The sequence below is a fragment of the Micropterus dolomieu genome, linkage group LG05, assembly GCF_021292245.1.
Source record: "Micropterus dolomieu isolate WLL.071019.BEF.003 ecotype Adirondacks linkage group LG05, ASM2129224v1, whole genome shotgun sequence".
In the NCBI taxonomy this organism is placed as follows: domain Eukaryota; kingdom Metazoa; phylum Chordata; class Actinopteri; order Centrarchiformes; family Centrarchidae; genus Micropterus; species Micropterus dolomieu.
The window spans coordinates 27,068,461-27,082,546 of NC_060154.1; the positions used below are offsets into that span (position 1 = coordinate 27,068,461).

General features: G+C 39.1%; 1 protein-coding gene across 3 annotated transcripts in view; it reads right to left on the minus strand.

Moving 5' to 3' along the window:
* LOC123970865 (LIM domain containing preferred translocation partner in lipoma) overlaps positions 1–14,086 on the minus strand; it is a 148,115-nt gene that overhangs the window by 44,676 nt on the left and 89,353 nt on the right. For all 3 annotated transcript variants that reach the window (XM_046049219.1, XM_046049220.1, XM_046049221.1), the window contains one exon: positions 12,864–13,460. In XM_046049219.1, the coding sequence (XP_045905175.1) occupies positions 12,864–13,460 (597 nt within the window). The remainder of the gene's footprint in view (positions 1–12,863; positions 13,461–14,086) is intronic.

Consider the following 14,086-nt stretch of genomic DNA (forward strand, 5'->3'; position numbering starts at 1 on the left):
GCAAGTGAACAGGAAGCAGAACCTATTTACATATCACCTTCTATCGTACAGAACAAGAGGAACTTACAGATCTGTGACCCTTGGGTCAACTCTACTTTGTCACAATTATGATGCAACATTACTGAAGTTATACATTAAAGTGTGGAGGACGCAAACCTGTTGTCTGGATAAGCATCAAAGCTAGGGCTAGGGCGATTCGTCGACGTAATCGATTACGTAAATACGTCGACTTGCATTATGTGCGCCGAAGCGTCGCTGCAAGCTCCAGCTACAAGACCACGCCTTCGACCGTCTAAAGCTTGGGAGTATTTTAGACAGACACTCAACAACGTGGTGCTCGCTCCGTGAGCTTCACTGTGGCCCAACTGCTGTCCACGAATACGTGAAGCAGCATGAACATGTGAAGCGAAAGTATCCAGGAGCACTGACGGCAGCACCATTACACAAGGAAGTGAATAAAATACTGATTTATTGATTAGACATTTTTATGATATTTATTTTGGATAAATTGGTTTGTTAATCGAGTAATAGGCAACTTTTTTTTCCTTTAAGAATACCCAAAATTAGTTGTTAGATTAATCGACTTGAAAAATAATCGCTATGTACAGCCCTAATCAAAGCTCATCACAAATGATGAACAAGGTGGCCTGCAATTAAACAAAATGTCTCACAGTGATCAGTTCTAGTAACCAAATACACGCAAAACTGGAATTAACACATAGGCGCTAAACCAAAGCACACCAAAATGTTCCTCCAAACGAAGGCTCACTAGCCAACCAAGTTGTCCCAGGACGCACAACATAAATAAACCAAGCTGTAACAAAGCTCACACCAGCAGAAACACATAGTGCACATATGATGGGTAACAACTTCTCCACTGCCAATGTACTATGTGGAGAGCGATAATAAATATGACTGGCGCCTTACAGTCCTACAAACCAACACTTATATCACATACAGCTAATATCTTAGTTCCTCACCTATCTGACCAAAATGAACAAATGACCTGAGCATCATACGGCATTATTATCATCAAGAGTAGACAGAGAAGTAAGATTACAAACTCAAAAGACAAAAGACCCTAATACAAATTCAAATAATATAATTGTGGAGAAACTTATCACACGTAGATGCTTCCGTGCACCAGGCCTCACTGAATGGTTGGGTGAGTATGAAAATGTTTTGAATAAAATATTTAGTGATGTCTGTGACTGTCTCTGATGCTCTATGTCCTTTTGCTATATCTGGCTATGTTTGTTTTCCTTTCTAGCTGCTGTGCTCAAACAGCAAAACAGATATAGATCTCAATGAGATGACCTGATTAAATAAAGGTGATATATGTACACAGTAAATGAGGGGATATCTTGTGGAGGAATGGTGTTCATCCTACCAACAGAGTTCCACAGACTCTTCTAGAGGCTTGTGGTGGCCTGACTAAGACGATTTATATTGGTTTTTCTTTTATATGTGTCACCTATCTGTAGTTTCATTCACTATCTTAGTCCTCAGTCTAATACTGGTGGTGGGTACTTATGCACTGATTCTACTGGAACTAAAAGGCAACCAGAAACTGGCAACCCGCCGGAAACCAGGGAAATGCTGCCACTACATTGTCTTCTACCCATGTTCTCCGCCACACTAAGTGAAAACAACAAACTGGTTGGTGTCCTGTTGAGATCAACCACTTCAGCCTACAATGGGAACCATGTTGAACGTGGACAGACAGGTTCAATCACTAGGATGCACAGTACCATGTGGGCTTCTTGTAAAAGGGCAAAAGGTTCTTGTATAATGTTTTGAAGAACGCTCTCCAGCCAGTAGTACATCATGAAAGTTGATAGTGTCAATATCTCTCAAATGTCAGTCACCAGCTGCCATGGGAAACGCATACCCACAGGCTCGGCTCTTAGACATGTTTCCACAAATACGTCCAACAACATTTTTATCCTTCTTTGAATAATAGAAAATATGACAATAGCGTAAGTGTCATTATAGTTTGTATTTCCTCACAAAACGTCAGCAGACTTTTACTTTTGAGGAATCATGAGCTGTGTGCTCATATTTAGACCACTACTTTTTTACTCAGTTCAAAAGCAACGTACAAAGAAAATGAGGTTGAGAGCCACTGCATAAACAGCACAAACCACTGAGCTGAAAGTGATAACCAGAAGGGGAAAAGTACAAACGCTGTAGAGTGAGCCCAATGAAAGACAACTGCTAAAACAACACTAATCTGTGTCTCTAAATCTGCAGTCATCTATCAGCTGCGCGGTGCTTCTGTTTTACATCATGCACTGGACCTTAAACCAAAAACAATTGTCTTTCTTTTCACAATAGCTTAAAATTTCCTGCACGATCAGCACAAGCTGAAGAAAGACATAATCACTCACAGACATATTTATCCACAGATTAAATGATGATGGACTTCACAATACAAAATGCTCTTTAGTGTCAATGGAGCGGCAGCTTTAACTCAGGCTTGTAAAAGAGAAGCTTTAGTCAGCTCTCAATCTGACATCCTGGCTTTTTGTCTCCTGAAATCACAATGGTATTATTTGAAATGGACATGGAGCGTCTGAAAGGGAAATGGCTTATTACAATAATAGTAATATTAACACCAAGAACGGCAAATGGACCATTGCATTAGTTAGGGTTCATGAGGGATTGAAATTTTTTATTGGATTGGAAAATCTAAAAAAAGCATTTGTTGCCGCAACACTAAACGAGTGATTATAGCAGCTTAGGAATACTCTGTTTCACCTAAACAATAAAAGGATTGCTGGATCAGTCACACTACCCTTCCAGTGAGTTAGTGTGTGTTAGTGCGTGTGTGTTGGTGGGTGTTTTGAGGAGAGGGGGTCTACAGTATGCCGCGTGTCTAGAATCAAAGATATGACTTAAAGATGCTTTTTTGAAAATGTGTGTATTAAGAGCCACCAATTTATAATGGAAGGTGGGATTTGATTTCATACTGCAGAAATCCATTTTCTCAACTGCCTTTGAAAACCAGAGATTGTTTGTGTCACTGTGACACAGCAGCGTACTTCACTAGAAACCTTGGAGAGCACCTCATTACTGTGATTCATTCGTAAGACTGGCCAGACACAGTTATGTTCATGATAATACAAAAGACAGCTCTGTTTTTATTACACATTATGTCAAGATGGCTCTCTCAGCAGCATAAGGACACGGCGGATATCCCATTTCAAATAAAAGTGCTTTGTCTGGACAAAAAGAATATTTGTGGGAAAGTTGCTTTCTGGCAGCTGTTTGTTTAATTTAAGAATTTGTTCAGTCTGAAAGGAATCACATGCAGTGGCTTTATGTAATCCAGTTGATGAATTTGCTGCTCGCGATGTTAAAAACAGGTTATGAGTAATCTGTAATGCATCGCACTTTGAGGAAAAACCATCACAGCGCTGCAAATTAAGCTCAGGGCCACCTTCTGAGGAGGCACAGATAAAGTATACATTCTCTCCAAACAAAATAGGTCATGCTGTTTCAGCTCCAATTAAATGCTGAGAAAAAATAACAGTCAACTGTAGAGCAGCTGTGTACAGAGCAGCCAACGATAATTAAAAATTAACCAATTCCATAATTGACATTTTCCACAGCCATTCAAATCTTTGCTGTAAACTGAATTCCTATAAAAAGGAGGAATTTCAGAGTGTTCACAGACATGTAATGTATGTAGAGAGGCCTTTCAATGTTTGTAAGATTGTGCGTGTGTAAAAACTAGGTCATCTGTTCGGAACTGACACATCCCCCTGCAAACAGATATTTGAAAATCTGAGAGTGTAGAGAGGGGAGCCACAAGCAATCTAAAAAAAACAACAACAAATGACTGCACAAATTGTTGGGACGGAGATAAAACTTATTTGGCATCTCTTTGTATACCATTTCAATCCCATGGACGTAGCAAACACTATATTACACAGGATGCAGGTTTCCCTGGTTTGGGTGAGAGCGCAAAGTATTTCCATGCTGTTTCCTCATGTGGTAGCCCTGAGCTATATTTAAACCCATGCGGTGGACATAATGAAGATTCATACAGGTTATGTCTTCAAATCGATGTATTGGCAACCTGCACTTCCCTTTTGTAATACACAGTGTTGTCGATCTCCTGTGTAATTTTGCCTCCTAAGCAAGCCATGATTTATCCTTCTCCTTCCCACCTAGACAACTACATGGTTTATCTGAATGACACCCTGAAGGATATCTGTTGACCAAACACTACCACTAAAATGCTGCAGCCAACAATACACAAAGCCTGACCCGCTGAAGAACGCTTCCTTGATGGGAAAAAATGTTTAGAAAGTGCACACGTTTCATGGACTCTGAGCCACGGGCGGATGAAGGTTCTTTTGTGGACAGAGGAGGATGTTAAGAGGGGCAGAGAGGAATCTAGTTTCAGCAACTGTCAGAAAAAACGAGAAAACTTGTTTATGTGTAGAGAGGAATTGAAACTGACAGGAGACCATGTCTGCAAGGAGCCAGCAGGGGCCACTGTTTATACAGGTGGGTTTGGCTGCCTAGTGTCTGACTGAACTAAGACAACTTCATGCCTTCATGTCGATTGTACTGCGCAATATGCTTGGATCAATACATTAGCATAATCAACCTGTGTCACTTTTTTCACTGACCAAAGTAAACTAATTACTTCTTTATTAACTCTTGTGCTTTTCTCACTAACAGAAAAAGAGGTTCAAATACTACAATTTGAGTGTGTAAAGCAACACTTTAAAAATACAGCCATAACCTAAATCCATTTGTTGTTGTCCTATGTGAATGAAGGGACTGTCACCCAACATGCCACAGTACTATAAACTAACCACATACATTAAAGCTGCAGAATAATGCCAGTACTGCCGGATCCATCAGCATCATTTCACTACAGGCCAGCGATAAGAGGTTGAAAGCAAGAAAATAAACAAACAGCACAGACATTTTAGATTGCCGGGGCTCACTGAACTGCAATGACAGGTATCGATCCGGCCAGTTATTTACCAGCCATGCTGTTTGTCTCAGAGGGAGCCAGAGGAGAGGAGGGTGGCAGGGGCTATTATTTATGAGCAGTTACGTGACTAACACTTCTGATCTACTGAGGGTTAGAACTGACTGAATGAACCGGCCAATCAACAAACCAATAAAAAAAATAACATGAAAGACAACGCAGCCCATTATGTCTGAGAGAAGCCAGCAAGTTAATGTACAAAAGTAAGCAATGCTTAATCAAAGTACTGACCTTTACTTCATTTAATTTTAAATTAATTCACTTTGGAAGGTTATGTAGATAATAAGGGGTTAGCTGGTTCTACACATAGAAAGCCTTTGTGTTTATGTGCTCAGTTTCACACTAGATGGAAAATGGTAGAATTGCATCGGTGTACGTTACATGTTTGTGACTATACTAGTGTGAATGTTGGGATTTAAGATCCTGGTATTTCCTGGGAATTCTTGCCAAAATCTTCAGCTTTTGTGCTCCTGATACTGGCAGAACTTACTTCACTTTATTAGCTGCACCTGTGTTTGTCAACTACAAATGTCTTCTGTGAGAAAGTTCAACCGCACATTACCATCGACGACAGCTGATCAGTGGGAAGTGCTTGAAACCTTTGGCACAAAAATTTGTCAAATTTGTCAATTTGATCCACAGCAATACTAGTGGTCGAAAATAGTGTACCTTTTACTTTCCAGCTGTTGGTATCATATATGGTAAGTTTGTCATTAATGCAAGTGAATAATTAAAATGAACTAGGAACCCTTTTATTAATTTAGCAGTGCCCAACATGCCTTTATAATGAAAGGCTTTCTCACACTCCCATAGCGACCATTTTGAATTTTCTAATGACCACTGACACACTTTACTTGATAAATACTGTATCTGACCATAAACATAATGACATTAAATTACTCAGAAAAAAAACGCAATGTTTAACCAATTATTTCCATATTTTCAAAAGGTCCATAACTTTGAGTATTAATCACTGTAACATAATAGACCCTATATTTATCAATACTACTAATGCCCCTGTTACCCATAATGGGCCTAATTTGTTTTTGTTGTCGCTTGTGGCAACATTTTGCATCTGAGATTTGTTACAGCCCTGTTGTTAGCCTGAAAGCAGCTACTGAAAGGAAGCTTTCTAATGTGTTTGCATGAAAATATGAAACATAAGGAGACCCACTTTCCATCACTGACCTCAAGGATCAGGTCTAGCGGTCTGACCTTTAGTCTATGAAGCATTCAGTAACCAGAGCCTGTGTGGACCACCACTAAACACCTAACATCCAACAAGATGGTTGTGGGCACAGCAGTAATTATATACAGTAGCTCGTACACATGCAATGCTAAAGGAATCCAACTTATCCCTGTCACACAGTCTGACCTGCATTAGAAGTGTAATGACTTCTCAGGAGAATGTGTGCTGCATGGTTAAGTCAACTGATATATGCCAATACATGTAGATTTAATATTACAAACTGACATGAGCAGGGAGGGTGAGAGGATTTAACTCCCGCATATGGCTTTTTCTGTAGTGTGTTACAGGGTCTCTACAGGGATTCCTATTCAAAATGAATGAGAATTTTAAATGTATCTTAATATTTAAACTACCCACATCATCTTTTTTTATATCTAATTTTAGTAATTAGAATGTGGTAGGCTTTACACTATTATCAATGTTCATGGTACATGTACTTCTTATTCTACAACACAGGGCTGTGCAGTGAAATTAAAGTTGTAATCCACCTACAAATATAAACTATATATACATTTATTTTAACAATGTAATTGTATGCTAATGTACAAAGCCAGCATAACAGAAAGTTCCGTGTAATTTATTTATGGTGGAGTGCAGAGGGTGAGGTGGAGCTAAATGTATACTGACACATTGTATGCATTAATATACAAACAGCCTTTTAGCCTTGCACCCTACAGATTGTGCCCCAAATCCTCAAATATCTCCCCAACTCACTTTTGATATGCTGAAACCTCACAAAGTTGACAGCCTAGTTTAAAAACATCAACAACAAATTGTTATGTACATCACTAGCTGATGCCTGTTGCAGCTTTCAGTAAAAAACATATCTATGATCACATTAGTTGTGTTTACAAGAGGAGTCAACTTGAATGACCCACTGCTGTGGTATTCACTACATGGAAAATGGGATTTTTTTTGGAGTTACCTTGCCATTTTTTTCATTACGGATGTCTGTTTCTGTCATGATACTGAAATGCAGAAGTGACAGCATCATTAACCATATTTAAAAATGAAACCGGAAAATGTCTGTTTTTTTATTGTGAGTCCCCTAGCAACAGTGTTCTCCCAACTTAAAATGTACCCTGTTGAGTTGTCTACCACTAGTAGTGCTATAGAGCAATGTTTGTCTGTGTGGGCCCCTGTTTTGTTTCTTCTGGTGTATGCAAAAGAGGATGCACGTGCACAAGTAAAGGTGGCAGTAATGTGCCAAAAAGAGGACTAGCTAGCAAGAAAATATGAATATAAACAATGCAAGGTTCAACATTTCTAAATAATCTTCTTTGGAAATGTAAAGGACAAAAAATAGTAACCAGGCCTCATCAATATATACCAATAATTAGGGTGAGTAACACTGAACGTAAACAGACAACTCTACAGTGTACCATAAAATCACTCAAAGTTATGTGTCCGGTTTGTTTAACAAATAACCCCCAAAACTTGGACATACTGTGCTACTCATTGTGTAGTATTAATGCAGAGATATTTGCTTCACCCAAGCTAACAGTTCACTTTAGGTGAATAACTACTGCATGAGAGAATTAATCATAATGAACACGGTGCAAAGCACCTGTTATTTGTGCTTCTTTGTTGATTTCTTGAACAGTATAAGAATAAACCAAGAAATTGTTAGAAGGGCAGAGTGGCTCACAGGTGTAATTGGAGTATTCGTACTATGAGTGGGTGTGCTTTTTTAAAATCATGACTCATTTTGTTTTGAACTGTGCTGTAAAGACAATATCACTGTCTGAGAAACTGCGACAAATATGTTCCAATTATATTTTTAGGTTCATTGCTTGCACCTTTCACTCAAATTGCATGCGCACACATGTACGCACACACAGGCTTATTTAAGTGGTGTCATTTTTCTGAAAGCTCCACTGTACATTCATTTGGCAGAAATTGGCACACAGAATTGAAAACATGATTCTGTCCTTTAAACACGGTGGCATTTTTCTGACGTTGTGTTAACACTTAAGGTTTAGTAAAAATAAAAAGCAACTGTAAGGAATTCTAAGGAAGTATGCATCTCTTTTTCATGTAGCCAGAGGGGTATTCTGTAGAAAAACACACAAAAATATGTGGATGAGCTTTAAATGTAATGATTTGATGGTGCTGTGAAAGAAATTACACTGTATCAAGGGTCAAAATAAGATAGTGAAAGTGTATCAGTCACTGATCTGAACCAATTTAATTTTTTCCAAAAAGGGTACTTCAAAACATCTATGTTTGAATTCTCTGTCAATACATAGTTTAGAATAACCACTTTGTTTAGTGTAGAACAAAGTGAAATTTGTTTCAAGGTGCATCTACACACAGAAAAAGATCACAGGGCTGCAGATAACATGTCTTCATCTTGTCAAAGCCCTGGGGTCTCACTTTGTAGTTTAACGTGGTAACCCTGCACCAAGCAAAGAATCCTCTCTGGTAATCTACAGCAGAGCTGGTAACCCTGCACTCAGTCAGCTTGCTTTTTTAAGAGCTGCTCATAGTTCTTGAGGGTAGAGCAGCTGGGGTCAATCACCTGAGGAGAAGGCATCATGCACGGTGTAAGCACAGCAAGTGTTGGACCTGATCACCTTTCGAGGCATAAATATATATATAAGTACCTCTCGTGCATGTGAAAGAAAAGCTCCTTTTACTGTAATTATACACTGCAGAATAAGAACGATCTGAGACTACATAGTAGAAAAACTAAAACACTAGCCATTGTCAATGCCAAATCTGTTGTTTTTAAGGAGTCCCCCAGGGGTATATCATGGGTCCACTCCCCTTTCATTCTCTATTTAAATTCCACCTCTGGGGCATATCTTCCAAAGACATACAGTAATATTGGCTTTCAGAGATATCTGGATGATCCAAAATGTATGCCACAATATAAAGTTTTGCCTTGCTGATATTAAGAACTGAATGTCTAAAAAAAAGTTTGCACATAAATGACTAACATTATTAGATAAGGATTGTTGAACTAAAAGCCTGTAATCTAGGTGTAATATTTAATTTTAAAAAACTGTTTTTTGGTTTGGTATTTCTTTTACTTTTCTAATTTTGTTTTAATTGCTTTAACAAGAATTGTATCATTGTATCTCTCCTCTTATCTAATTCCTATTTCTTTTCCCGATTTTATTTAATTTTTATTTCTTTATGCCCTTAATAATTTTGTTTTTGAAAAGTGCTATATGAATAACTTGGTCAGAACCATAACTCAGGCACAGAATATGCTGTTGTAGATTTTGGTTGATCTGTACAAGAATTCTGAATTATGTTGCCGTTTACATCATATTATATATATATATATATATATATATATATTTATTATAGATATATTAGCCGGAATAAAGTGGTGTTTATGATGCATTCCAGTTGAACATGTTAGTAAAAATAGATTGCATAAAAATAAAGAAGAATTACCTTTTAAATATAGAATTATTGACTGAATGCACTGTCAAAGATAGTTTCACAAGTAACCTTTACACAGACAGCGAATTGTTTATTTTGATGACTTTCAGAAGTGCAACTTCTTTTCTACTTATGGGATCACAGTTGTTGCTAAGTACAGTATTTTGGAGGTGGGATTTTTGTTTTACTTTTACAAACAATTTTGGGAGGGCAATTAAAGGTTCATGCTAGGTCACACGTCTTTGGGACATATCCTGATGGCACCATATGCAAATGTTCTTGTGCAGGTCAAAAGGAAAGTGGACAGGACCAGAAGCCAGAGAAATTTCAGATATTTAAACATGTTTGACAGTTGAAACCATCATTGACCTTCGAGGGGGCTTTAACTGGCTGCAGGGATTGAGCAGTTCAAAATAATCCTCCCCTGTCAAACGTCACTCAAGCTCAGCAATAACACAAGTCATCATCCAGCTTAGCTTTTCTCCAATTTCGGGAAAGACGGAGAGACTCGTGGAAATTGGTATGTTTAACCGGCAGCAATGAAATCTGTTAATTTTTTGGACTAGAATAGAGATCAAACACCGGTGGATTTGGGTAATTAAGCGTCACTGGAGCCTGTTGATGTGAGAAGCTGTTATTACACCTTCACTTTACGTGTGAGTAAGGGCACATTGGGGGATCGGGTGCTGGGTGGCAAGGGGTGACTTAAGTTGGGGGAGTGGGTGGGGGGGGGCACAGCAGGCAAGCTAATAAGAACAAGTCTAGATCATAGAATTTCATCTAAAGGAGTTCATCTTGGACTTCTAATGACACTGACCTTCTATGAATACCCTCAATTATATGAAATGATCTCTTGAATAAAGTCCTCAATCAAAGTCACAGACCCCCTGCTGAGAAAGTCCCGGGTATTATGTAAAATCACCATTAACTCTAAGTGACTAGAGTGAATATGTTTTGGTTTGTTTACACAACAGATTGCAAGAGGCACAGCCCACTTCTTTTAAGTAGATTACCACCATTTGTAAAAGGTTATGAACATGTCACGACATTGGGTCAAGCAGAGTGACGATCATAAAGGCAAAGTTGACAGATTTTGCTTTCAGTCTAAGCTTGCCTTTATAGTGTCTCTGGGTTATTTTGGCATTAATATCTGATATACTGGACACAAATACACAAAATTAGAGCTAAGGTTTGGATACAAAAGATTTAGGGGAGGGTCGGGTCAAACATGATATGACAGCACAGACTCATTTCTAGCATATCATCTAGCTGAATGTGTGCATATGGAGCATGACATTTCCCAATATGTTTTAAAGCATTCAAATAAAGCACGTGGGGAGGGAGGCACAGAGCCTATTATCCTGCTACAGTCCTTGGGAAAGAAAGGCAAATTTATATATATAGCGTACACGCTATATCTGTAAAATTAGTGATTTGCTTTTATCTGAAATCAAAGAGATGCTCACAAATCTATTAAACGCCACCTTTTGTTTTTTAATAATGCATCAAACTGGGACCAAAGCAAGCTTTTCAAGCAAAATGTAGACTTTTGTTCTGAATAAATATAATTAGACTTATTTTTAAGATACTCTCTGCAATGTTGAAGCTAATTTGTATTTAGTAAAGTACAGTCCTTGATGAGCTATTCCCAGAGGCTGGGAGGCCCAGTTTGTATTTTGAACCAGCATAAAATCCTTGAATTAAAGAAAACTCAAGGGCCTTTCACTTTCCAGAGATTGTTGACGGCTGGATATATTGAGATTAGAATAGCTGTCTCTGTGGCATTGACTACTCTGTTCTAAGGGATGACAGTTTTTTATAATTCTTCTGTCATGTACAATTCTATAAAAAGGTCTAGTGCTCGATCCAACATCTTGCAATGCTTTTGAAGGCTTGAAGCCAGGGCTATGACTGTCTAATACCTCTCTTGTCGAGGTTAAATGTAATACTTTTTAACCGTATAAATATTTTTTGTGTTTTTATTTAATGTGCATGACGTGGTACACTGTTAAACAATGGACTAATTAAGTCTAGAAACTGTTCAAAAATGTCAGAATAATAAACATTTATCGCCCACAAGGTGTAAAAAATGAGAGGACTATCCAATTTAATTGTATTTTTTTTATATCGAATGTAAAGTAATCCAAAGATAGCCTGCATAGCTACGGTTGGTCAATCGCTGTTTCGGGGAGGAGTTTAACAAATGCTCAGTTGTTTCAACTTTTGGTTTATTGAATCTAGAAATCATAACCACGCACATATACAATACTTATAATTACAGAGTAGCATAAAAACATAAAGAATCTGTTTTTTACCAATTAAATGAAAAATAAATATTACAATAAAAGTATAATCTTAGGTTTAAAATGCACAGTGATATACACATGAATATAAGCTATCTTTTATGAGACAAATGGAATCAGATGGTGTAAACCCCCAACAGGGAAGATCTTTCAAAAATTCATAAAGGTTAAAACAACTGTTTATTCTGAGCATTTCAATGAAAGATGCAAGCAGCTCCCACTTGCATTGCAATCCGATGCTGCACAAATGTATGCATACTGTACACACACATATATACAGTACACCCAAAACTGCACAAGGCGCAGTGATTTCAGTCAAGCATACGTTGTACTGGAGTAAACCAAAGCACTATATTTACCCTCTTATTTGTTGGAACCCTCAACTACTTTAAGAGAATTTGAGTAGCAACTAACAGAACAGAGTTTTGGAAAAGGCTGAAATTAGTTTTCTTCTTATGGTGTCTTTGAGATAGAGGAGGTCCAATATCCCAGAAAGTTTGATGAAGGACAGGTACACTTTGGTTTTCACAAGAGCAGGTCGAGGTGGTTCAAGCATCCAATCTGGATGCCTCCCAGACTCCTCCCAGTGGAGGTATTCCAGGGATATCTACTTTGAGGAAGCCTCAAAGCAAACCTAGAATACGCTAGAGGGATTAAATATCCCAGCTGACTTGGGAACGTCTCTGGATTTTTCAGAAGGAGCTGGGACACGTGGCTGGGAAAATGGAAGACTGGGCTAGTCTGCTTAGACCAATGGTACCAATCCAGAGTATGAAAAGTAGCAGAAAAATATATGGGTGGAAGGATAGATGCGTAAATGTTTTTTCAACTATGTTTACAATAACAAAAACTTTGGGCAACAGATCAAGTATGTTGTACATATGATGAAAAACATTCTTACCTTTGGTGGAACAGCTGGTCCAGAAGTGCAAGGAGGCAAGCTTGGTGGTACATCTGTGATGTAGGTCTTCTTGGGGCCTGGGGGTTGGTATGCTTGCGCAGGAGCCGGCTCAGGTCTCCTGGAGCTTAAGCCACCTACTTGGTGTACTCCTGGATGGTGCTGTTCTTGATATGCACCCTGAGCCATTGGGGAGAAGCCAGGCTGTGGTGGTCCATAGGCAAAGTCGGGACCTTTGGGCTGGGCAGGCATATAGTGCACCTGTGAAGGGCTGCGAATGGGTTGCTGACCAAAATGGTGCCCACCTGGAGCCTGATGCTGGGGACCGGGCTGGGCCGACCTCACCTGGACGTTGAAGGTGGGCTGGCTAGGGGTTGAGGCTGTAGCGTAAGAGGCCGGGACAGGCTGAGGAGCATTGTGGCTTAGAGGCTTGGCCACCGGGCTGACAGAGGAAGGGGAACCAGACGAGACTCCCCCAGGAGCCTGAGGTTTGGGTGTAGACTTCTTGGTGGCAGTCAGAGGTGGCTGGGTTGGAATGACCATGCGCTTGTAACCAGTCACAGGAGCGTTGGGGGTCGAGGCTGCAGAGGATCCAGAGTTCTGAAAAATAGTAGAAAATAATTTGCTCTACTGCTCAATGAAAGACACAACCCATCCAAAAGTTGTTGAGACATTTTACTCAAAATGCAATAATTAGACAATGACCAAAGTCTTTTTGGATGCATCATCTGGGAACTATGCGTGTCTGCACCAAATGTTGTGCCAATTCATCCTGCAGATGTTGGGATATTTCACAGGACAAGTGAAAACCACCAAAGTCAGCAGCATTCATCTTACCATGAATGGGGACCATGAATGTGTGTAAAACATTTCATGGATATCCATCAAATAGTTGTTTAGATATTTCAGCCTGGAGCAAAGCAGTGGACTGACCAACAGACATGCTGCTAGCATGGCTAAAAAGCCTTGTAATTAGCAAGTAATGATAACTGGATGAACTGAAAACTTTGATAAATGAAATCCTGCTGAATGATGGAAATACAAGAGTTGTGTTCAACAGCTATTTACTGATACTGTGGTTTACGCTCAAATGATTATCTACCCTGCCTCTTCAGAGTCAATTACAAGGCTACCTCGACAGCAGAGGCTCTACACTGTCCACGACCACCCATAATCTATGGCTAATAAAGCAGGAGGGGAAGCAATAAATTGTTTGGCAAAGGACG